Below are 22761 nucleotides of genomic sequence, written 5' to 3'. Positions count from 1 at the left end.
GGGGTGAAATCTCTAATTTCATGCAAAGCTCCAATGAGCCAGTGTTTTCTCCTTCCAAGATATGAAAGCGCCACCTCCCTTGGTTCCTTCCCGTCCTTCACTCTGCCAGGTGTGGCGAGCTGTCTCTCACACCTGCCCCCCTGGTGCGATTGATGGGAAGGCCTCCTCAGATCATATACAGATAGATGATGTTTCTGGTTAGAGGGATGTGTCAGCTGATGCGTCTTTGCAGGGTGTTGATATCTCAGATAAGGATGATTTTGTTGAGTCCTCTCTACTTGGAGGGGACGATATGCAGGATGTTCAGCACAGTGGGGATCATGTATTGCAAGCTTTTCAGCATGATGCCATTGCCCTTGATGCCCCGCAGGACGAACAGGTTTCTCGTACATATGCAGGTACTGTGCAGGGCCTCGGACAAGGGCATGTCAGTGGACTTTGCCCCCTGGATTTTCCCATCCTCTAGCATTAGGAGAGGCGTCCTCAGGCTGCCCATCGTCTTCTTAGATCGGGGGTCAAATCCTCTTCACTTCCATGAGAATCGTCTCATGGAATGTTCAGGGCCTTGGAGGGCTTCCCACCCATGGTAGGAAGCGCCTTCTGAAGGACCAACTTTACCCTGCTGTTACACGAGGGTCTACGGATGTGCTTTTGTTGCAGGAACACAAATTGGATAGATCTCAGTGTGGCAAAACTCACATCGCAGGTAATCAATCATGTAAAGCATATGACGCTGGCCAGAGGTATATGGCAGCATTTGGGTTCTCTTTACAATAGGGTATCGCCCATGAAGAGAATTTCCTTGGAAGTACACATGCGGGTTGTGAGCCCTGCAAAGTCGTCGACGATGCGGGAGCATATTAACAAGCTGCAGGCTCTTCAGCAGGAAGTTCTCCAGGCTGGGAAGGAGATATCGTCAGAGGACATGGCCATAACATTGCTGTCGCATTTGCCCTCTCAGTACTCAGCATTTTACTCGTCTTTGATTACCAGTGGGGCAGGCTCAACACCATCACATAGGAGCTTGTGCCCATGGTCTTGGACCAGGAGCAACGATTCACGAACCCTCCACAGGGCGGAGGTTCGCGTAAGATGCTTTCTGGCCACACCTTCGAGTCCTCCGCAGTTGGGACTAGAGGGGGTGTTTATATTTCAGTGGCAGCATCTATTATACCTCATGTTATTGGGCACAGTGTTATCATCCCTGCTAGAGCACAGTGGATCTTGATCATGCATGAGGGTCAAAAATTGGGAATCTTGAATATCTATGCACCTAACGTGAGCTGTGAAAGGGTGGCCTTTTGGGACACCATTACAAATGTCATTCCCCACGTTGATCATTGGATAGTGGGAGGAGATTTTAATATGGTTGAGCAACCTTCTGACAAGAAGGGTGGACGCGAAGGGGGTTTACACCCTTTGGAGCGAACCTCATGGGAGAGGTTCACGCTTTCCTTTTTTAGCACGGATTGCTGGACTGAGGATGATTTCTAGAGAAGGCCAAATTCCTTATCTTTCTCTTGGCATAACCGCAGGAGCGGGGATGAGAGCATCTTTGCACGTCTGGACAGGTTTTATGTGGATGATTGGTCCTTGGACAGAGGAGGCACCATTGTTATTATGCCTGGCACCACCAAATCCGATCATTGCCCCATCGTTTTGTGTCTCAGGGAGCCTAGGGCTCGCTAGGCCTCTCCCCGTGTTCGTATCCCTGACTCTCTTTATCTTGATGCTGACATTTCCCTTGAGATCAGAGAGATGTGGAGATCTTGTGACGGTCCTGATCCTCGTCATAATATTGCGCTAGCTCTTGAGAGGACCAACCATCATTATCATAGCACTGCCTTGTCTAGGAAGAAGGAGGCTCTGGACAAGGAGAGAGCTATTACGCGTAGGATTGCTGCTCTTCAGAGGGGAGCATGAAAAGCATCCACATGCGACTTGGATTACAGACCTCTTGACCACTGTTAGAGCAGAACTGCAGTTAGCCATGGACAGGAGGGTTGAGTTCGCCTTTCATGCGAACGAGGCCTTTTGGACTCAGATGGGTGGCAGATGCAACAAAGAGTTATCAGGGATTCTGTGAGGTACTTGCAGGACTCACAGGGTGAGGTTCAGATTGAGCCTGATAAGGTGAGGGGTATTGCTTCAGAATTTTATCGGTCTTTGTTGACTGCAGAGGTGCCCTCTCCTTAGAGAGAGGTGGCACGGCAGAAAGTTTGGGAGTGCATGCCCAAGCTTATTACAGATGCTGTGTGTTCTTCCCTGGATGCCCCTTTCTCGAAGGATGAATTCCTTCACACACTGCATGCTCTTTCCAGTGGTTCATGCCCAAGGGATGCTGGTCTTTCTCCTGCCTTCTTTATTCTTTTTTGGGATCATATTGGAGATGCTATCACTGTTGCCCTTCAGGAAATGTGGTTGTCCGAGTTGATGCCTCCATACCTCACGGAGGGGTTGATTCACCTTATCCCCAAGAGTGGGGACAAGACTGACATCAAACAATGGAGGCCCATCACCCTCCTTGGATCTACATATAAAATCTTAGCTAAAGCCTTGAGTATAAGGTTGCAGCCGATTCTCCAAAGGACTATCCATGATACCCAGAATGGTTTCCTCCAAGGAAGGAGTATATTTGATAACATTTTTTCTTTCTAGGAAGCTGTCGAGTGGGCAATGTCTAGTCAGCAGCCTCTTGCCATTCTTTTGCTTGATTTTGAAAAAGCTTATGATAGAGTGGATTGGGATTTTTTGGAGGGCACTATGGCACACATGGGGTTTTCCCAAAACTGGATCAGAGGGGTGTCTTGCCTATACAGGGAGGCTCATAGCACTGTTTTAGCCTGTGGGGGGCGCGGTGAGCGTTTTCAGATTTTCCGTTTAGTGAGGCAGGGCTGTCCCCTCGCCCCTTTACTGTACCTCATTGTAGCTGAGGCTATGAGCAGGTTTCTTCGGGCTGCCCCTGGTGTTGTGGGTCTCACGCTGCCTTTATGCACGGAGGAAGAGTTTTTGGACTCTGAGTTAGCAGATGATACGGCGTTGTTCCTTGAGGCTTCACATGCTTGTTTATGTTCTTTCCGGACAGCCTTGGAGGCCTTTTGTTTGGCAGCAGGAGCTACTATCAATTGGCATAAGTCAGTTGCTTTTTGGATTAGTGATTCTCCTCTTGTAGATTGGGGTACAGATGTTAGTTTTACTTGGATTGAGAGAGGATGCTCTGCCACATAACTTGGTTGTCAGGTGGGCGTTGACATCTCCCCTGCACAACAGTTTGCTCCAGTGCTCTTAAGCATTAAAAGCAAACTTCATCACCGGAGTAGGAGGAAGCTCGACTTGGCCTCTAGAGCTTTGGTGGTTAACCAAGTTTTGCTAGCCACGACTTGGTTTATCGCTTCCTGTTGGATTTTCAATAGGGCTGCATTGGCAAGCTTCGTCGCCTTATTCGGAACTTTCTTTGGTCAGGGCTTGATGGAAATGCACACACCAGGGCTAGAGTTGCTCGGGAAACCATTAGCAGGCCTCAGCAGGAAGGGGGATTGAATATCATTGACCCTGAGGTGCAATGTAAGGCTTTGCTTTGTAAGCTGGTTGTTAGGGGCTTTCTTCGAGGCACTAAGCCGTGGAAGGACTTTCTCATGCAGCAGATCACGAAGTGTGTCCCTGTTCGCGGAGGTGACTGGACTCTCAGCTCACGCTTTATTTTTTCGGATGCAGTTCACTGCTCCCCTTCATCCCCCCTGGTTAGGTCCCTCCTACGGGCCTGGGACTGCCTAAGGAGTTTTTTGGTACACATCCCCCCGCGTTCAACGGAGGAAGTTAACTGGCAGCCCATTATGTGGAATGATTTGATCTTAGATGTGCATGGTAGGCCTCTTGGGGCAGCTATGCATATTCTTTGGGCTGGCTGGGAGACCCTATGCCCCACAATGCTGGCTTGGAAGAGGTTTCAGAGCCTCACCGAGGTACAGAGATTGGATTTCACGCAGCATTTGAGAGGCTCTAGCCGGAGGATTGCACATATTGATGCACCCATTCCCAACCACTGGATTACTGGATGTGTTACTGGTGCTTGCCCAGCATGCCCTAGATGTGCAGGAGTTTCAGAGTCAGTTTACCACTGTTTATGGGAATGCAGGAAAACACAGAGGGTTTGGTCTGCGATTGCACACCTCTTTGGTAGGATTAAGAGGGATGCTATCATTTCTTTTGGTTCTATCATTTGGTTGACACAGTCTGGGTCTCAGCTGAGATTCGAGGGGACTGACAGGAGCTTGGCCATTATGGTTAGACAAGGAGTTGCTCGGCAATGTTGTCTTCAGGATTTGCCACTTTCACACTTTGTCCCTCCGGCACAGAGGTTAGACAGCTCTTGGGAGATTATTGCTAGCATCTCAGCCTGGAATATCTGGAAGGCTAGATGCACCGAGGCCATTGAGGGTACTCCCGTTCTTGTTTCTCAGTGTCTTTGCAGGATTTGGAGTGATTATTCACACCATCATGGGTACCTGGGCCAGAATCCAAGGATCTTCGAGGGCTGCGGAGAGGAAGCGCGGCCAGTTTATGAGAGAGTGGGACATTGGTATCTTTTTCACGTCCTCTCATCGAGACCCTATTGGCAGCACAGGGCTCCTGATTGGTTGAGATCTCCACCTTACTTGGTGTGAAATCTCCATTTTGTAAAATTTTCTCACACTTAGTAGAAGTCTCCTTTCTGAAAAAAAAAAAACGGACTAAACGATTATTTTATGGCCACATGCCTACTAGCGAACTAGAAGATTGAAAGCTATTCAACCAGTAACATGCCGGGTGAATACCTTCAATTGCTAGAGTGCCCAAACTCAGCGTCAACAGTTGGATTTTCTTTGTTTCTCAACAACCCAACAGGATGATTGAATACACAACAATCACCTTGAAAATGAATTGACCAATCCACTTAGCAAGCCCCCAAGATCACCAAACAGAATTCAGTCCTTAACCATGGACTGTTCAGCGTTCTGTACAACACAAACAGCTAGAGGGCAGTATGGGCAAGCAAGAAACAGCACCAGACAGTCTCACCACAGTATTAGCAGGTTGAATGGCTGCAAGACAAGATGGCTGCAGGTGTATAGAACAATATTGCCGGTGTGAACAAAATCTGGGAAGATTGTGGAGCCTTGAAAATGATTTGACGAGTCCACTCATCAAACTCCCAAGATCACCAAATAAGGATTCAATCCTTAACCATGGACTTGGCATACTTCTGTACAACACAAACAACTAGAGAGTAGTATGGGCAAGCAAGAAACATCACCAGACAGTTTCATGACAGTATTGGCAGGTTGAATAGCTGCAATACAAGATGGCTGCAGGTGTATGGAACAGTATGGAGCATTTTAAAGGTGAAAAACGGGCTGAGAGAGATGCGAAGCTGAATATTGGATGGCTGACTTCAAAAACACACAAGGTGAAGACCTACAGGCCATCGTTTCGTTGAAATGTACACCTTTGAAAAGTGTCACGGCCCCTCCTCACCACATGGGCACGTAGGTAGGCAGCCTTTTTATCAAATTCTCAAAGAGGATCATGTGCACGCTTCAGCTGCTCCCTCCCACCTCGTTTTCTACCCCTGTGCCTCCCCTTCCCCTTTCTCATGCGCCTGCCTCCATTTCCCTTCCGGTAGTCTCCTCCCCTCTCCAGCTCTCCCCTCCGCCTTCAGCCCCCCAGCCTTGTCTTCCCTTTCCTCGCAGGTTTTTTAGTGCTTCGGGGCTTTTATTTTTCGGCAAGTCTCAGCTTCATTCTGGTCTGTTCCCTCCGAAGCAGACTTTCAGATTCTCGCCACGACTGTCGCATCATTAGAGGCCTCCATCCTGGTTTGCAAGATTGTTGGTAGTCGTCCTGCACGTGGACAACTCAGGGCTCTTTTACAAGCGAGCATCATTGGTGCGCCTGCAAGATCGCCGACATTCACCCTCTGGGGCGCGGATACTTCCAGGTGGAGTTTGAATCACCAACGACGTCAGACCGAGTCATGCAGCTGAGTCCCCTTGCACTGCGTACAACGCAAGCCTTCTTTGCATGGTGGCATCATGGCTTCGATCCTACGTCTAGCCCATTGGCTAGCATTTCGGGCTTTCCAATGACACTTTGCTTCCCAGGCCTTACGGTGATTGGTGGTGCCATCGGGAGAGTGACGGAGTCCCCCCCCCCCCCCCCAACCCCACCGCTGCCTCGGCCCTCGTGAGGGCAATTGGGATTCCATCCCTCCGCAACTCTATGCCCTCGCTGGAGTCTGTACCACATTGTATGCCTATTCCTAGCAACCCGTGGAGTACTCTGGCCTTCCAAGCCAGTGCTTCATTTGCAGAAAGATGGGTCATTTAGCTAGAGCTTGCCATCGCCGGCAATCGAGGAGACCGCCCCCAGTGGTTCCTCCCCCTAGTTCTCGTGCTGACCCACACCAGGGGGTAGAGGGAGGGGCAAGCCCTCAGGCAGCAGAGAACCAGGCCCCAACTTCATGTCACCCAACGGACGGTGCGTGGCAGAGGGTTGGACCGTGCCCGGGCCACTAGAGGACCACCACAGCCAAGCGCCGCCGCCGAGCGCGCTAGGCTGGCAGATCTTAGGAGGATTCGGTTCTATCAAAGAACCATTACGAGCATTTATGAGAATTTATCTCAGCATTTTCCCGTTGGTGACGCGACTCTCCAATCCTAGAGTGGGGGCCAATCCCTCGTCGAGATCTCCCCCCCCCCCCCCCCGCGACCCCAGTGTTGACAGACCAGCCCGGCCTCTTTGAGCCCCTGGCAGGCCACTCCCCTCAGATTTCCTCTCCAATGGATACCTCAAAGCAGCACCCCTCCCCGGCCTCTCCGCCCCTCCGCCCTCTCTCGCCGCCACCTCCTCCCGCAGTCTCAACACCAACTTTACGCATAGCAAGCACTCCACCCACCTTTATCATCCAACCCCCCCCCTTCTACCTCTCCAGAGCACTCTACACCAGATAAGTCCGTCACTTGATCCACTGACTCTCCAAGCTAGTAGAGATGACCACTGCCACCTCCCCGGTGAGGGCTCTCCCACTAGTCCCCAGATGGGTGCCCCAAGATCCTAGGACAGTCTGTCGACTACAATTTCTTCTACTGTATGCCGATAGAAGGGACCGACATGTTTGAGGAGATAGTACCCCTCTTTGGGTATGTGTGGTTTTTCACCACTCGAGGCCCTCTACACCAGATAATGGCTTGATGATCTTCTCTTTCCCCTTCAGTGCAAGAGTGGGATCCTGGGTTAGTGGCAGCTGCCATCCACGTTCAGGCAATTGAACTCTCCCACCATCACCTACATTCTCACCCATTTTTGGCCTCTGGCTAGGATGGAGCTTGGAGGTTCAGCCCATCAAGGCCAGGACGGGGAGATAGTAGTCTCTAGTCTGGAGGTGTTTCTCTTTGTGTTCATGTATACTTCTGCACTGCGGTACCTTTTCCCCCCTCTTACAGATACCTGTACTACGATCGATGGAGTCCGGAGCATGCATATGCGCACGCTCATACAGAGTAGCGTCACATGGAGGACAGGATTATTGCCCACCTGGCGCACCTTCGCCCCCACACGGATTCTGATTATTCCCCATCTAAACCCTCGCCCAAGACTCTTCGAGTGGAGGGCAGTTCCGCTAAAACCGCATCACACCGAGATTGATATGCGGATTGTTTCATGGAACATTTAGGGTTTAAAGGGGCCTCAGTGCTTTCATAGACAAGGCATCCTACGAGGCAAGCTTCAGAGGGCCATAGTGTGGGGACCCATAGACATTCTTTTCCTCCAAAAGCATCATCTCTTAGAGGGCGTACCGGAGATGCGGGAAGATTCTTCCATGCAGGAGTCGTATTTTCTGGACCCCATCCTTAAGCCCCTAAGGGACACAAGGAGGGGTGTGTTTCTGTCAGTGTGCGCAGTTGCTGCCACGAGTGACTGGCGCAAGGGTCATCGTCCCACGGTGAGCATAGTGGATTACCATTACTATTGGAGAGGATAGTGTTGGCTTCCTCAACATTTATGCTTCGAACACTATTGCAGGTATAGCCCTCTTCTGGAGCTCAGTAGGGCAAGCCCTCCTTCAGGCTGACTTTTGGTGCTTGGGCGGTAACTTTAACATCATTGAGGCAACAGAGGACAGACTTGGAGGTGGCACAGCCATAGTTTCAAGAGCAAAGTACTCAACCTAGGAGCAGATGATTCTTGTTGTCAGGGGACAGAACGCTTGGCATCTTCCAGAGTTTCAGCATAGCCCTGGAACCTTTGCTTCTCGAGAACGAATAGGAGCACCGCCCCCAACCTTTCTAGACTTGACAACTTTTATGTTGATAAGTGGGCTTGCAGCCGAGCGGGTATGATTGGTATTTTGGCAGGTGCTTCCTTTTCTGATCACGCCTCGATTATTTTGTCCTTAGAGGTCCCCTGGAGGCATGTGAGCTCGAGGACTCTAGACAGCCTCATCCAGGACCCCGAGATATGCACCAAGATAGAGCAGATATGGACGGGATTGGATTTTTTGCTAGGATCTGTTGCGTGCACATTCCATAAGGGCTTAGGGGAGATCAACAGTTTCTTCCACAATGCATCCCCCAGAGCTCATTAGAGAGTTTCCAGGAGCAAGAGAGGAGTTTGAGGAGTCGTCTTGCCTCTTTACAACGGCTTCAGAAGAGGTCCTCGGATAGCCAGTGGATCGAGAGTCAGCTTGCCACCGCTCGCACGGAGATTAGATCCATAGAGGAGAGGACGGTGGTGTACAGGTATCATGCCAGGGCTTCTTTCTAGACCCAGGGAGGTGACAGAGTCACATGGGATTTTTTGAGATGGCTGGACCCCACAAGAGGACAGACGGTATTCGCAGCTTGCAGGGCCAGGATGGAGCTATTGTTTCAAATCCCCCCCATGTGAGAGCCATTGCTATGGATTTTTTCCCTCCTCATTGGTGCCCCGACATCTTCACAAGTGGTGAACGCACACGAGAGGGTCTGGTGGCATACAAGCGAGGTGCTTCCCCCTTCTATTCGGTCATTCTTATTGAAACCATTTACTACTGAGGAGTTTGCGGAGGCATTGACGGCAATCCCACGGGAAAATGCCGAGGGTCGGATGGGCTTCCAGTCTCCTTCTTTCTTTGCCATTGGGACCTCATGGAAGGTGGCCTTCGAGGTGCCTTCAATGAGATTATGATTACAGGTGCCATGCCAAAGAGGCTCACAAAGGGCTTGATTCACTTAATTCCCAAGGAGGGTGGTGACAAATTGGAGATCCAGCAGTGGAGACCCATCACTCTTCTAGGGAGAGCCTATAAGATCTTGGCCAAGGCCATCAGCAAGAGACTTCAGCCTTTTCTCCAAGACTTGATCCACAACACTTAGACCAGCTTTGTTCAGGATCGGAGCATTCTGGACAACATCTTTACCTTCTAGGAGGCGACAACTTCGGCTAGGATGCGGCGGCAATACCTCATTGTGCTACTCCTAGAGTTCGAGAAAGTTTATGATAGGGTGGATTGGAGCTTTCTGGAGGGCACTATGAGCTGGATGGGATTCCCCATGGAGTGGATTCGTGGAGTCTCAAGACTTTATTCAGCCTCACACAGCCAGGTTTGCATTCAAGGAGCCCTTGGCGACACATTCTCCCTCTCCCGCTCGATTCGACAGGGCTGTCCTTTGGCACCTTATCTCTTCCTAAGCGTCCCATCCGGCACACTGAGCCAGATGGGATTCCTCATGGAGTGGATTCGTGGAGTCTTAGGACTTTATTCAGCCTCACACAGCCAGGTTCTCATTCAGGGAGCTCGTGGCGACAGATTTCTTCCTCTCCCGCTCGGTTCGACAGGGTTATCCTTTGGCACCTTACCTCTTCCTATTCGTCGTCGCCGAGGCCATGAGTAGTTTTCTCTCCGCCCAAGTCACCGGGCTTCAGGGACTGCGTCTTCCCCTCCGCACACAGGAGGAAATGCTCGACTCCAAATTTGCAGATGACACAGCAACTTTCCTTGCGGGGCAGATGTGGGGAATTCTAGGAGATCGAGGTTTCCTACCGTACATCAGGAGCACAGATCAACTAGCACAAGACGTGTGGTTTTTGGGTAGGCTCAGCACCCGCTCCGACTTGGCGACCAGTTGAGGATTTCCAATGGATCCTAAGGGGCACTCCACTTCGTTATCTCGGTTGCCATGTTGGCATTGATCTCTCTCCCGAGCAACAGCTCGCTCCGCTTCTTCTGAGTGTTCGGAAGAAGCTTCTATATTGGAGCTCGCCGAGGTTCTCCCTAGCAGGCAGGGTCGTGGTGGCGAACCAGGTACTTCTTGCCACCATGTGCTATATCACTTCGTGTTGGGCCTTTTCTCGGGCATATATTGGCGAGGTACAACGATTGATCCAGAATTTCTTATGGGCCGGAAGTGATGGGAGGCCAGCCAAGGCCAAGGTGGCATGGAGAGTGATTATTCAACCACGTCGCAGGGGAGGGGAGGGGGGAGGGCTTTATTGACCCGGCTATTCAGAGCTGCGCCCTGCTGGGCAAGCTGATTGTTAGAGGCCTCTTTCCCGGTGGTGAGCCCTAGAAGGATTTCCTATTGGCCTGAATTTCAACCCGCACTCCGAGTCTTGGGGGCCCTTGGCCACAGCGTACGAGCTGGATCTTCACAGAGATGCGAGCCCGTGCTTTTAGCCTCGCTTTTGAGGACAAATTTGCAGCCAATTTACTCCATGCTTGGGAGCACCATAGGCCTGCCCTAAGACAGATAGCTCCAGTTGCCTCACAGGAGAGGCTACGGGAGCCATTGGCCTGGAGCCCCGTGATCTGTATACCCAATAGCCACATGCTAGGGGCCCCACCACATGTTTCTTGGGGCACCTTGAGCATGGGACCAGCCAGGTCTCTTGGAGATGGGTCGCCCACAGGCGGTTACCCCCAGAGGTGCAGGAGAGAGGCCTGACAGGGATCCTGGGTAGAGATAGGCTCAGCATTGGGGGAGGGGGGGGGGGGGGCTTTATCGACCCAGCTATTCAGCCTGCTGGGCAAACTGATTGTTAGAGGCCTCCTTCCCGGTGGTGAGCCCTAGAAGGATTTCCTATTGGCCTGAATTTCAACCCGCACTCTGAGTCTTGGGGGCCCTTGGCCCCAGCGTACGAGATGGATCTTCACAGAGATGCGAGCCCGTGCTTTTAGCCTCGCTTTTGAGGACAAATTTGCAGCCAATTTACTCCGTGCTTGGGAGCACCATAGGCCTGCCCTAAGACAGATAGCTCCAGTTGCCTCACAAGAGCGGCTACGAGAGCCATTGGCCTGGAGCCCCCTAATCTGTTTACCCAATAGCCACATGCTAGGGGCCCCACCACATGTTTCTTGGGGCACCTTGAGCATGGGACCAGCCAGGTCTCTTGGAGATGGGTCGCCCACAGGCAGTTACCCCCGGAGGTGCAGGAGAGAGGCCTGACAAGGATCCTGGGTAGAGATAGGCTCAGCATTGACATCGACTCAGCTACCCCCCAAGAGTGGCTGTTTTTTCTTTAATAGAAGGATCTTTTCCCCGAAAAAGAAAAGAAAAGAAAAGAAAAAAGGTAGGCAGCCTTTACTATGGCTCATGTGGGGAGGGGCACTTGGAGGGTGCCCAAAGTGGATGGTTTCCCATTACTTGGACTGACTAAATACGGTCCCAGACACATTAAAAGGATTCACACTATAATGTTATAACACACTTTAATTAAAATCTTAATAAACAGGTTTCGAATGGTATTACCACCTATAAAAACACATGTGAGCAAGGTGTCCTAGCCCCATCGACAATTCACATACATATAAATCCAGACAATGTCCAGGAATGAGGACAATCCACGCTTGCAGGTATTTCCCAAACAATGCGCAACACAACATAAATCACAAAGAAAATATATCAAGAAAATCCGCTGATCTTTTACAGCATTCTAGTATTCATTTGATGTAACATCTCTATTGCCTTTGCCTAACGTTCAAACCTCCATAGCAACCTGCCATGGTGGACCCGATAAAACATGTCCTTCAAGGTCTCATCAAGAAGCTTGTCCAATTCCCAATGCTTTATGGCGATTTTCCAACTGGACCAACTGCCTATGGCCACCTGCCAGAGATTCCCTATGGCCATCTGATATTAATTCTCTATGGCCACCTGCCATAGAATATGCCCACCGGAATCTCCTCATGGTGCATGTCTCAAGGGCCTATGTCCAACTCTATGGCCACCTGCCATAGGTCATGTCCACAAGTAACTTCAGGTTAGTTCCCAAACTAACAAGAACTGCAGTTGTGCATTTACAAAATGCAGCTCATCAATTGGAAAACGTGTCACAGGAAGGTAAAGCATGTCCAGCCAAAGACTTCGTGTAAAATGCCTTGAGACACAGCTTGCATATGATCTCAACTAAGAGAAAATACAAGAATTTTTTCTTGTAAAAGAAAAACTTGCACACACCTTGATTTTAAAAGAACACGTGTAGTTGAAATTATCTTGAGAATGTAATACTTCCAAGCATGTAATCTAGCATTCAGAACTCCATTATAATCCCAAAAGGCCAGATGCAAGGGCAGCTCAACTAGCTAGGAACCATCATCTAATTCGAATCATTTGAACTTCATATGTAAATACGATCAGAGAGTACCACTTACAGCTGCTCCAAAAGAATATACAGCAAGTGCTCCCCACTGAATCCCCCATTCCACAGCTTTCTACACCAGCCACAAAAAGAACTCCCAAAAATTGGAAAAACAACAGGCTACTTAAAGGCTTGATGAAAGCATGCATTCCTTGTTACTAGTGCAACACATGCTGTTGATTAACGGCTACACTAAAAAGCATGCAGCTAAGCAAAAACATTATAAATCATGTCCAGCTTAGCAAAAATAATAGGCTCCTTAAATGCTTGATGAAAGCATGCATTCCTTGCACTAGTGCAAAGGATGATGTTGATTAGCACAAACACTGTTAACTAATAATTGACAACACTATGAATCATATCAGGCTTAGCATTGTTTTAACGGGCTAATAACGTCATAAGCTAAACTTGACTCACAAGACTCCTAGCACTTATTTTTGTCGCTATTTATAGAACATTGAGACGTACTACCCATTATTGTGATAAATGTGTTTCTTTTTTCTTTTATATACTTAGAGCAATATCTTTAAAAACGATGCAAATAAACTCACAAAAAAATAATAAATCTGCAGTCAGGTCAGGCTCTTTGACTTTGACATGGAACCCATCATCTTGCATATGACTTGGCCCCCGGGGATATCAATATTGAGAGGACACCACAGGACTCCAGCCATACTACCTTCTATGGTGGTTCTTTCTTAGAGATGATGCGTGCCACACATGGGCTCATCATATACAACGGCATGACCAGTTGGCCCACCTCCTCAACCTCTCTGTCCCCCCCCCCCCCCCCCCCCCCCCCCCCAAAAAAAAAAAAAAAAACACTTTTGGTGCAAATCACACTTTCTTGTCATACGCTATCTCAGATACCTTTCCCAAACAGCCCCCTCTCACAGACCCATGTCCGCCTACACAAAGTTCCACTTCCACCATGACCTCGATAATATTTACCAAGGTCATCTCGATCCCCAACTCTCCACTTTTGATCTTTATGCCCAACCAACCACCATCACGGCACAGCTTACCATCTTTTTGCATGATACAGCCTGCATCTCTTTCCCCTCCACAGACCACTCTACTACCACATTCCCAACCTCATCCCCAGAGATCTCTCACCTCCTCCTGATCCACTTCCACTACCCTCTTTACCCTATATAAACTGCAACATGGGAAGGCCAAGGACCACGAGGACTGAGCACATCCCTCACGTTTGTGACACTCTAGCCCCCTTTCTATACACCTACTGGAAACCTACAGCACCGGCTAGAAACTCTTCTGTACCTGCAATACCTGCTGACACCCTACTGTACCTGCAAGTACACCTGCAGGAAACCCTACTATACCTGCAGTACACCGGCTGGAAGCTCTTCTGTACCTGAAGTACCTACTGAAACCCTATTGTACCTGCAGTACCGGCTAGAAACTCTTCTGTACCTGCAGTACCTGCTGAAACCCTACTGTACCTGCAAGTACACTTGCTGGAAACCCTACTGTACCTGCAGTACCTGCTGGAAACTCTTCTGTACGTGCAGTACCTGTTGGAACAAAAACAGCTTTGGGCTGGAGAAATTCAGCCGGACCGACATCCCAACCTGGTAGATGAAAATACGTCTCCAGATGATGAGAGATGGAGTATGGAATGTGGTTAGTGGCAGTAAAGAAGAAGAAAAAGTTGATGATCATGAAGACGGAGAACAAGCCAATGCAGTGACAGTTGTACCAGCCAACGATGAGAGAAAATTTGATTGGGCATTCTCATTTTCTTCATGTGTGGATCAAGGGTTCTTTGCACATCAAGTCCCCCAAAAACTAAATTAAAAAACCTTGTGTGTGTTTTCCACTTTGTAACACCTTATTGTTATAAAAGGCTCCATCATTCTCTTGATACCCCTCCTTACAGCAAAGAGGGGGGGAGGGGGGTTGGCGTAAAGCGCTGTAGGCTGTCATGGGTGGTCAAGCTCTTATATCAGGCCTAACAAAGTTCAGGTGTTGGTATCATTTTCTCTCTTTTGAGCACATGATACAGCCTAGAGTACTAATCACCATGGCTTTTTAAGGTTTCTTAGACAACACCTCCTTCACTCCGAAGGGGGGTTTTGTTGGGATTCGGGGCTCAGTAGGTGTGAACACCCTATGTGTGTGGATAGGATAAGTGTGCCATGTGTCATCAGTTCAGTGTGTGTGTGTGTGTGTGTGGGTCGAGAGCTAAAGCTTCAAGCCTACAAAGGCATGTACATGGTGAAGGTTCGTGTCACAAGAAGGAAGCATGCTTACACTAATCAGAGAACCCTTGATCACATCTTCACCCTCCATGCCATCATTGAGGAGGGTAGAGCACGACATCAAAGGATTTACTCCTGCTTTGTAGATTTCAGCAAAGCTTTTGATAGTGTAACCCGGGCCCGCCTCCTACACCGTCTACTACAGAAGATAGGAGTCCCATCTAACATGGTTTGAAGCATCATCGCCCTCTACGAGTCCATCACTAGAGGAGTGAGAGCCCCAAGAGGTACATCACATAAGATTTCCAACACTATTGGGGTGAAACAAGGCTGCCCTTTATCACCCACTCTTTTCGGCCTCTACATTGATGAGATCTCGAGCTTCATTCACGGATTAAGCGGGGATGGTTCCACATTGGCAGGCATATTAATCCCCATACTACTTTATGCACATGACATCGTCCTCCTCTCAAACTCAGCCGAGGGGCTTTAGAGACAGTTGGATGCCTTACAGAACTTTTGCACTCAGCGGGACCTCTTTCCTAACCTCGGTAAAACGAAGGTAATGCTCTTCAATACCTCTCCCCCTTCACATCCAGATTGAGCTTCACATATAGAGGGGATCCTGTGGAGATTGTCTCATCCTATGTCTACCTTGGTGTCACTTTCAGTGGCCCACGCTTCACCATGCTTCCCGCAGCACATGCTAGAGTGACACGGGGATATGTAGCCTTGAGCTTACTTGAGCGGCAGTGCATCCAGGCACATTTCCAAGAGCCCACGACGAAGGACTAGCTTTTTGACACCCTCATCACACTAGCCTTGATGTATGGGGTAGCCTTCTGGGGGCCAGATTTATCCGATGAGGATTTGCAGCAAGTGGAGAGGCCCCATGTTATGATGTTCTCCCATATGATCCGCAGCAAACCAGATTATCTAGGCAGAGTTTGCTGCAGCCCCGGTGGTAGTGGATGCACTCTTCCAGACAATCACATACCTCGCATCAGTTACATGGATCCCCATAGATACCCGAGGCTTGCCCTAGAGTCCTCCAGACAGCTCGCAGTTGAGGGCCACTCTGATGTATGGTATGCACTAGTTTCCACTTGGTTCTCTCAGTATATGGGCTCCGCATGGACCGTCTACCCCCCCCCCCCATCCGTACGGTTTGAACTCCCCTTTTCTCCGGCTCTCACGAGGATACCAACCGGGTTATCCGGTTAGATCTCCTCAACCTCTACACCCATTGCACATGGATCACACCTCCAAAGCTCCCCACGAAGATGCACTTCTACAGAGATCACTTCCTCACACTCACTGAGGATGGATTCATCCAGTTTCCGCACTACTTGAGTGTTCACATGTCCCATGCCATGCGGATTGTGATTGGCTAGATAAAGGTTTCATCCCACCGCCTCACAGTGGAGACGGGAAGATCATACAGAGACCCAGAGAGGAGAGGATCTGCCGATCATGCCATACAGAAGTTGAGACGCAGGAGCGTTACATATGCCGCTGCCCAGTATACTATGAGATCTATCGGAGGTTTCACTGTCTATTTCGTGAGGGATTTGGTCCACTCTCCAAGATCATTGACTTCAAGGACCAGCATTTCCTAAACCTCTTCCTGCTTGAGCTCCGCAGACACAAGGACACCTTCTTGAGAGAGCTTCGGCCCCAGCCACCCCGTCCCCTCCCTCACCAGCCAACCATCACCAGTTTCTTTCGGACCCAGGAGGTGGACACCGATATAGTGGATCTTGTGGACCCTCCTCAAACTGCTCCGGACCTACCTCGCTCGAGAGGAGTTACCTCATACCAAGCCTGAGCACTCCAACATGCCCAACGCCCCCGCCCCCCTAGCCGTAGGCCATAACCACCTCATCAGCTCCAGATCAAGGACATGCTCCACCGCCATCGAGTTACCTTTCCACATAACATAGCTGAGGGAGACCTCTCGGCCGTACGCATTAGCCCCATGCTTGATATTTTGGAGAGTGGTATACCATCTACACGGAGCTGATGCTGCTCTCATGTTTCTAGGTTCTTAGTATTCCATGGACAGTTTCGTATCACCCCAGTGATATAGCTATGTTTATGTTTACTTTCTGTTTTATTTTCCATTCCATGATGAGATATGCCATGGACATTATTGTATCACTTTGGTCGCATAGGCCCATTGGGTCTTAGTAGACGCTTACTATATATATATATATATATGTATATATCTCTCTCTCATATACCCGTATGGCAGAGGTACTCATGGACACCAGTTGTAATTTTCGTCTCATATACCATTGTGGTTCTTTGACGACGTTAATATAACTCTCGCCCTCACCTCTCGCCCTACCCTCTCGACCACCCACCGCTCGCCCTCGCCTCTCGACCACCCCCACCCCCTCTTGCCCTTGCCCACCCCCTCTCGCCCTCACTGACCCCCCACCCCCTCTCGCCCTTGTCCCACCTCCTCGCCGTCGCCCTCCCCTCTGCTCACGCTGCGCCAGCCATAGTCACATGGGACGCAAAATGGGGACGGGGAACGGGGACGGAAAAGATTGAGAATGGCCATTCCCTGTGACTATAGAGTGACATGGGACGGGAATGGGAACGGGAAGATGCTGCCATCCCCAACATTCCCGAGTCTAAATATGCCCATTCCCTGTGACTATGGCGCCCCCCCACCCCCCCCCTCGCCCGGTTCGCGGCTAGTGGTCTCTCTTTCTCTCTCTCTTCGCTGCCGCCTCAATATGCCCATTCCCTGTGACTATGGCGCCCCCCCACCCCCCCCCCCTCGCCCGGTTCGCGGCTAGTGGTCTCTCTTTCTCTCTCTCTTCGCTGCCGCCTCTTCCCTTCTCCTTCTTCACTGCCCCACTTTCGAGCGTGTGCCGCCTCCCCTCTCTTCACTGCCCCCTCTTCCCTTCTCTCTCTTCGCTTTCCAACCTACGCTTCCTCTCTCCTCCTCTTGTCGCCCGTACCTGCCTCCCCACTTGCAGCTGGCCACCTATTGCACCAGCTGAGGACCAGAATCAATACTCGAAAGGGGACCCCTTAAGTCCAACATGGACAGCTCGCAAGAAACAAGGACTACAAGTAAGGAGAGGAAATACACCTCGATTTGGGCGAGCACACAAAAGATCGGCGACCCCCATATCAAAACATGCCTGACCAACATGAGAGAAGTATGCAAAATGCAAGATACGGACATTGAGCACCTACAAAAGCAGCCCGGGGAGAACAAGGATAGTGATGACCTTATTTGTGGGTTGAGTGCCTCCATGCAAGAGGAGATCGATAGGTGGAAGGCAGACATGCAAGTACACATGGCAACTCAACTAAGGAAGATGCAAGAGGAAATGGTCCAAATGTTGGACGCAAAAACCAGCCACCATGCCTCACTAATCACGGAGCTGAAGGCCCAAGTCACCACCCTTACTATGGAAAATGAGACTTTGAGGGCACGTACTCAATTCGAAGAAGGAGAAATTGAGCCATCCCTCAATGATGAGCTGAATACACTTAGAGAGCAAATGAAGACCCTCCAGGAACAAGAGGAGAAGAAGGTAAACGAGGCAACCACATGGACGACATCATTGAGAAGACACAGAAACAACTGGAAGAAGCGGGCAGCTGGATTGAGGTTTTGTCAAGAAGGAATGGAACCCACCATCAGCCCCAAACATCATCAATGACACACTCGAAGTGGAGAAAAGAAGGAAGATTAGGGCATTGAATGTGAGAGTGGTGGGATGGAAGCAAGGAGCCTCGCCAAAAGAGGACGCCATAGGTGGATGCAGAAAGATGGAAATCTCTGATACCCCCTTCGTCGAGGCATGCAGGGAGGGCAAAGACACCACCAAGGAGCACTCACTCATCCTCAAGTTTGCGGGGTTGGAGGCGAGGCAAGCATTCCTTACCAAAAGGCGGACACTAAAAGGAGAAAAGACTTACCTTGAAGACAATCTAACACTAGCACAGGTGGCAAACAGGAGGGAGCGCATGCCACACATCTTGGATGCACCAAACGCAGGAAAACGGGCAGTGTACAGAGGTGGGAGGGTGATCATCACCGCGCGACATGCCCAATGACGTTGCAAGATCTATAAGACCAAGCTAGACATTGTTGTTTGGAACTGCAATGGCACCTTGAGGACAGATGCAAATCTGTTCGAGGAGACATTTAGAGGGAGATACTTGATGTCATACACAGACACATCAGTGCCAGGGGGGTCGCCTTCTAGAGGTGAGAGGATACAGATGGGAGTCTGTTCACCACCCACAGCCACGCATAGCAGGGGGTACCTGGGGGGGTTGGGAGGGGTGACTTTACTATACAAGGAGGAGCTTCAGCATGTGATTAAGGTGGTCGGGTGGGATGAGGCTGCACGGTTTTTGTGGATGAGGATCCCGGCAGAGAGGGCCTAGGACATCTACCTTGTAGTGTGCTACTTTGCACCCTCCACTTGCTGTCACCAATTGGCCAACCATTTGGTCCATCTCCAGTTTTTGCGTCTCGTTCACTTGAAGCCAGGCCGGTGTCTCGTGTGAAGAGGCCAATATTTTGCTAACATGGACGGGAGCCAGACTGGTGCCACCCGTGTTAGCCGGATGGTGTCGTATGGACGGGAGCCAGACCAGTGCCACCCGTGTATGACCTGGACTGTGTTCGACCCATGGGATTGTCACGCCATGGAAGAGCCAGTATTCGTGCCGTGTTTTGCCTATGGGACTGTCACACCATAGGGAGACTCGTGCCTGGAACTGTGTCTTACCTATGGGACTGTTACTCCATAGGAAGACCAGGTTTTTATGTTTTACGTCGTGCCAGTTTTGTGCCGACAGATATTTTGTACTTGTTCCATGAACGGGAGATATGTCCATGTTACTATTTGCACATGCACACATGATTTGCATGCTTGAAACTGTTTTCGCATGACTTGTATTTTTGTGTTTGCCTGCTTGACGTGTTACTTACTGAGCGGGGACGCCTGCCAGTGAGTCGTGAAGTCTGCTCTGTATTCTGAGGAGTTTTAGTGCATGTGAACAGGTGGTAAGTATATCGCACATGTTGTTTTAATGTTTCATATTCTAACCTTTTATTTTATAAGGTTTAATGTTCACACACACTTAAAAGTGGGCTACCCCCTTTGGGGCCAAGGTGGGGAGCCCCACTTTAAGTGAGTGTGGGAGTGGGCATGGTCACCTACCACATCCCCATAGAACTGGCCGCCCACATGCAAGCGTGGGGGGGCCAGCCAAATCAAAATGTTAAACTCCACTTTAGTTTTATAAAAAAATACCTCCTCCTTCAAGCGTGGAACACCACCCGGCGGATCGCTTCTATCTGGCGTTTTGTTCACTAACCGGTGACCATTTCTCTCTCTTGCGCCTGTTTTTCCCAGGCGGCTGGCTGCAACTGCACTACAGGCTGCGCCTACACCATCTCCCCTCCTACAGGTGGGCTGCGCCTGTGTACAGCAGCCAGGCATCCTTTTTCTCACAGGCGGCTGTGTGCACCTCAGCCCCTTCAGGAGGCGGCTGTCACCTGCAAAAGGCTGCACTGCCTCCTCTCCTGCAGGCGGCTGCTTCATCTCCCTTACAGGCAACTACACCTATTCTGCAAGCGGCTGCTCCTACTCCCCACAGGTGGCTGCAGCCAAGTATCCCTTCTCCATACAAGGTGGCTGCACTTGCTCTCCAGCTGGCTGCCTTTTTTCTCTTGCAGGCAGCTGTGTGTGTACACTCTCTTCATAACAGGCTGCTCCTCCACACCATCTTCTTCCCACGCTGCAGTTGGGTATCCTCTCCCTTGCAAGTGGGTACTCCTCCTCTCACAGCAGGCGGCTGTGGACTTTTGCGGTGGTACTTGTCTTGGTGGTTCACCACGAGGTGACTATTCCTTCAACAAAGTGTCTTTTTCCTACTTTGAAAGAGGTTGCTCATCTTCTCCACCGGCGACTACAAGAAGACTTCACATCCCCTGGGTGGCTTCATCTTCTACACAAACACCATGGATATTGGTTTTCTATCAGCCATCCACAAGTAAGTGAATTTCAGATTTAAGTAAAGTATTTTGTGTTTAAATCTGATAAGGGATTCCCGACTCCCTCTACGGCCACACCCGTTTGGTGCCGGGTTGTCCAAGCTCTATTGGAGAACCTCGGTCCAAAGGTGCTGAGATCGGGAGAGCCAGGCGTTAGTACGAGAGCGCCTGTTTGTGCGTGGTCTCGGAACACCAGTGAGGCGCTCTCCGCGGAGTCCAGTGAAAGCACAGGACCGTAGAGATTGGACCACACTAGTGGTCGTTCTGCTTCGAGCTTCTACATCGAAATTCGACTTCGAGCCTATTTGTTTGGTACTGTATTCATATGTACATGGACATCATCTGGTTCTTGGAACCCATGGAGCATTGTATTCATTAAATACTCCCAATAAATATATCATATATTGAGGGGGGGGTCGGCCCGTTCCGGCCCCAGTGCTGGTGTCCATCTTTCCATTTCATTTCATTTCAATTTCAAGTTGTATTAAGTTGTCCATTTCAAATTTGTGGTTTTAAAGTTGTGCTATTAAGCGTGTGGGTGTCCAACGGAGTCTTTCCCACTTGACGGGATCGGTTTCATTGGTATCAGAGCACGGTTGTTTCCCTCTTCCTAGTGGGGAAACGAACCTGTGTACTGGACATCCCGCTTTTAGCAAACTTAAAACACAATGGACAGCCAAGGCAACTTTTTGGAAGTGCCAAATTCGAGGGGTCCATCTAGTGCCTCTCGTGGGTCTGATGCCCTGCGAGGTAGACACAAGCCCCCTGAAAGGGTTATTGATAGTGAATCAAAGGGTCAACTGTGTCCAGGAAAGACAGTTATGCTTGAACAAGAGCCTGATGCTATGAGGGCTGAAATGGAACATATGAGAAAACTTTTGTAGGCTCAAGAGCAAGAGTTAAAGTTTTTGCATGAAGATCCCCATCTGCAAAGTGCTATTGAAGCCAGGAAGGCTAATGCTATGGTAGATGTAACTTTTGAATCAATGGCTCGTGAAGTGGGCAAGAAACCAAGGGAGTTGGCACTTGCCTACCTCCTCCGCAAAGGTGATATCAAAGAGGGGGATGACGGAGAGTTGATATTCAGAAATCCACCTCGTTTGAAGCATGGAGATCCCGCATCCCAAAGGCTGAAATCTTTTATGCAAAAGGAAGAGGTGACAGTCACCTCTCGACATGCATCCTCTCCACAAGGCACAAAGCCTGACAGATATATGTATGCCAGTGCTCGTGGAGGGCATGAAAGTCACATGCATGCAAGACATGTATCTCATGGTGACAGGTCTGCTTCTAGAAAAATTTTGCCTTCTGAGTTGTCTCATGGAGAGACAATGCCATATGCAGGTAAGTCACATGCATCTGAGTTTCGAGTTCGTGGAGCACATGCCACCGTGCCCCATGAAACTTCTATGACGGCCCATGGAGCCCATGCAGATAGGGCTGCCCCGTTGGATAAGGGGAAAAGAAAAAGAGAAGACCATGAGCCTCATGCCAGGAAGCTCGAGGAATTCAAAGCAAGTGACAAATCTGTTAAATTTGATGCTTTTCATGGTGAACATGATGCTTCTAAGGTATTAGCATTTGTGGCACAGTTCGACATTGCTTTTAGCGATGAGGACTTCACAGAAAAGTCAAAGGTGCGCCATGCTAGCATGTTTTTGAAAGGGACTGCTGCTAATTGGTGGATCACTGAAAAGATCACCAAGGATCCCATTTCTACTTGGAAGGAATTCAAGGATAGATTTTATGCTCAGTTCTTGCCACCCAATGCAGAGCAAACTCTCACTCAAAAGTGGGACAGGTTGGAGCAAAGAGACAATGAAAGCGTGCAACAGTATGTTAACAAAT

General features: G+C 49.8%; 1 protein-coding gene across 3 annotated transcripts in view; it reads right to left on the bottom strand.

Annotated features, from left to right (window-relative positions):
- The window catches only part of LOC147620153 (Zn-dependent exopeptidases superfamily protein), a 324985-nt gene that overhangs the window by 174508 nt on the left and 127716 nt on the right, over positions 1–22761 (bottom strand). For all 3 annotated transcript variants that reach the window (XR_015261749.1, XM_086772348.1, XM_086772350.1), the window contains exon 13: positions 12665–12724. Coding sequence is in view for 2 of the 3 variants with exons in the window: in XM_086772348.1 (XP_086628474.1) it covers positions 12665–12724 (60 nt within the window). In the remaining variant the exon portion in view is untranslated. The remainder of the gene's footprint in view (positions 1–12664; positions 12725–22761) is intronic.

The sequence above is a fragment of the Cibotium barometz genome, chromosome 32, assembly GCF_041138505.1.
Source record: "Cibotium barometz isolate CiBa-2024 chromosome 32, ASM4113850v1, whole genome shotgun sequence".
Lineage (NCBI taxonomy): Eukaryota > Viridiplantae > Streptophyta > Polypodiopsida > Cyatheales > Cibotiaceae > Cibotium > Cibotium barometz.
Note: the sequence above shows the minus strand (reverse complement) of the source record. Positions and strands in the feature narration are given on the sequence as shown.